This window comes from Protobothrops mucrosquamatus, unplaced genomic scaffold, assembly GCF_001527695.2.
Source record: "Protobothrops mucrosquamatus isolate PMUCROS unplaced genomic scaffold, P.Mucros_1.0 scaffold2354, whole genome shotgun sequence".
In the NCBI taxonomy this organism is placed as follows: Eukaryota; Metazoa; Chordata; class Lepidosauria; order Squamata; family Viperidae; genus Protobothrops; species Protobothrops mucrosquamatus.
The window spans coordinates 117,391-119,384 of record NW_015388432.1 but is presented as its reverse complement, the minus strand read 5'-3'; the positions used below and the strand labels follow the sequence as shown (position 1 = coordinate 119,384).

At 69.9% G+C, this 1,994-nt stretch overlaps 1 protein-coding gene across 1 annotated transcript in view; it reads left to right on the top strand.

Moving 5' to 3' along the window:
* Window positions 1-1,791, top strand: part of PHF1 (PHD finger protein 1) — an 8,210-nt gene extending 6,419 nt beyond the window's left edge. Inside the window, exons 11-14 of the mRNA XM_029285855.1 lie at window positions 88-211; window positions 294-400; window positions 500-559; window positions 1,491-1,791. Of these exons, the coding sequence (XP_029141688.1) occupies window positions 88-211; window positions 294-400; window positions 500-559; window positions 1,491-1,791 (592 nt within the window). The remainder of the gene's footprint in view (window positions 1-87; window positions 212-293; window positions 401-499; window positions 560-1,490) is intronic.
* The last annotated feature ends 203 nt before the right edge of the window (window positions 1,792-1,994 follow it).

Genomic DNA, 1,994 nt, shown 5'->3' with positions numbered 1-1,994 from the left:
GCCCTCCCAGCTCCTTCCCCCCCAGCCCCCCCTCCATGCTGCACAGATAAGGAGGGCCCCTTACAGCTTGCTTTCAGGGCAGGGCAGGTGTGGGTCGGGGCCGCAGCCCAGGAGAGACAGGCGCCATCGCCCGAGGGCCCCGGGGGCAGCCTCCAGCACGGAGCAGCGCAGCGCCAGGGAGAGGGAGCGGCTGAGCAGGGCCCTCACTCAGGTAAGCGGAGGGGGGGTGTGAGGACGGGGGAGGGTCGGTGCTGGCCCCCGGCTGCCCCTCATGGGCCCCTCCTTTCTCGCAGGAGCTGGCGCAGAGCCCTCCGGTCAGCCCTAACGAGAGCTACGGCGGCTACGGCGGCGCCTGCAGCAGCTACAACTTCCGCCGCACGGACGCCCGTTGCCAGGACAGGTGAGGCTGCGTTCAGGGGGCGCAGAGGGCGGGCGGCCTTCACCAGGCCGGCTCCCTCTTGACGCTCTGCTCTCTCTCTCCCTCCCCCCCCCCCCGCAGCACCCCGATCCGGATGTTCGCCTCCTTCCATCCCTCGGCCAACACCGCAGGGACCTTGAGGTGAGCAGGGCGGCACAGAGCGGCGTGGGGCTCCCCGCGGCGTCCCTCCGGTGCCAGGCATCGGATTCCACTGGGGAGGGGGCATCTGGCACCTCCCGTGGCTGGTGCTTCCAGCCACAGCTGAGGTTCTCCGATGGGTGTCGGGCCCCTGCTGCCGTGGTGGGAGACCGATTGGCAGAGCCCCTTCCCCACTCAGGCGACCCCCCCCCAATGATTCTTTGTGGCTGGTCTGACAGACGGCCGGCTGTTGGTCTCTGTTCCCGAGATCGGCTGGCATCACGGGCGATGGGCAAAGACACCCCCCCCTCATAGAAGGAAGCTAACAGGCTGGGCAGGAGCCCCAATGGGCCAAGTGTGTGTGGGCAACCCACTGGAGCTTCTGTGCCTCCCGTGGGGCCACCCTTGCCGCCTCTGTGCATCAAGGGGGGTGCAGAACTAGCTTTTCCCAGGGGTGCAGGGCCCGAGGCTTTGGGCCCCTTCACAAGGGGCCCAATCCTCACACTGGCTTCCTCTCTGGAGAAGCCCGCAAAGGGTCCCTGGGCTGAGGCGGCTAGGTGACCCTCCCCAGGGCCGGTGTCCCCAAGTCCATCTGGGCAGGAAGGTCCCGAAAGCAGCTGGGGTACCCACCGCCACTTGCTCCAGTCCTGGCAATGCCACGCAGGCACTGAAGCTGCCACAGGATGGCTGTGGAGCTGGGCCACCCGTGTTCCGGACGGGACGCACCCCAACGGCTGATGGGACTCCGAGGTAGATCAGAGATCAGCCAGACCCCCCCCACACCGTTCTCCTTCTCTTCCAGGCTGGTAGATCTCCAAGTGGGGGTGGGCTCTGCCCGTCAGGGGCCACACCATTGGCCCTCGGTGGCGGAGGGGGGGGGTTCTTGGCCTGGGGGAGGGGCCGGCACTAAGCGCCCCCTCTTCTCTTACAGCAGGAGCGATGAGCCCCCCCTTGACTTCTGCGTGGCAGCCACGCCCGCCGCAGAGCAGCAGAGCCCGGAGCGTCCTGCCCCCGCCTTCCTGCCCTGCCCAGCGCCCCCCCTCAAACGCCAAGCCGCGCCCCCTCCCCTGCCCCCCACCGTGCCCCCCTCTCTCTGCGCCCCAGCCAGCACCAGCTACTTCGGGGTGATGGGCCGGCTGGCGCGGGGGGAGGCCGTCCGCATCCTGGCCCGTCGCATCGCCACGGACGGCACCGTCCAATACCTGGTGGAGTGGGACGGGCGGGGCATGTTCTAGGCCGGGGGGGGGGGCTGAGCGCCAGCCCTCTCCCCTGCCTGGAGCCGCGAGCCCCCCCTCCCGATTCCCGCAGAAGGAAGGGCAGCACGGGGACCTGGGAAAAGGACCCCGGCCGGAGGACCCCACCGCCTCAACGCCTGCGCTCGCCCCCTCCCACCCCCACGCCAGCCGGCCCACCTCGTTCGCCCCCCCCCCAGCAAAGG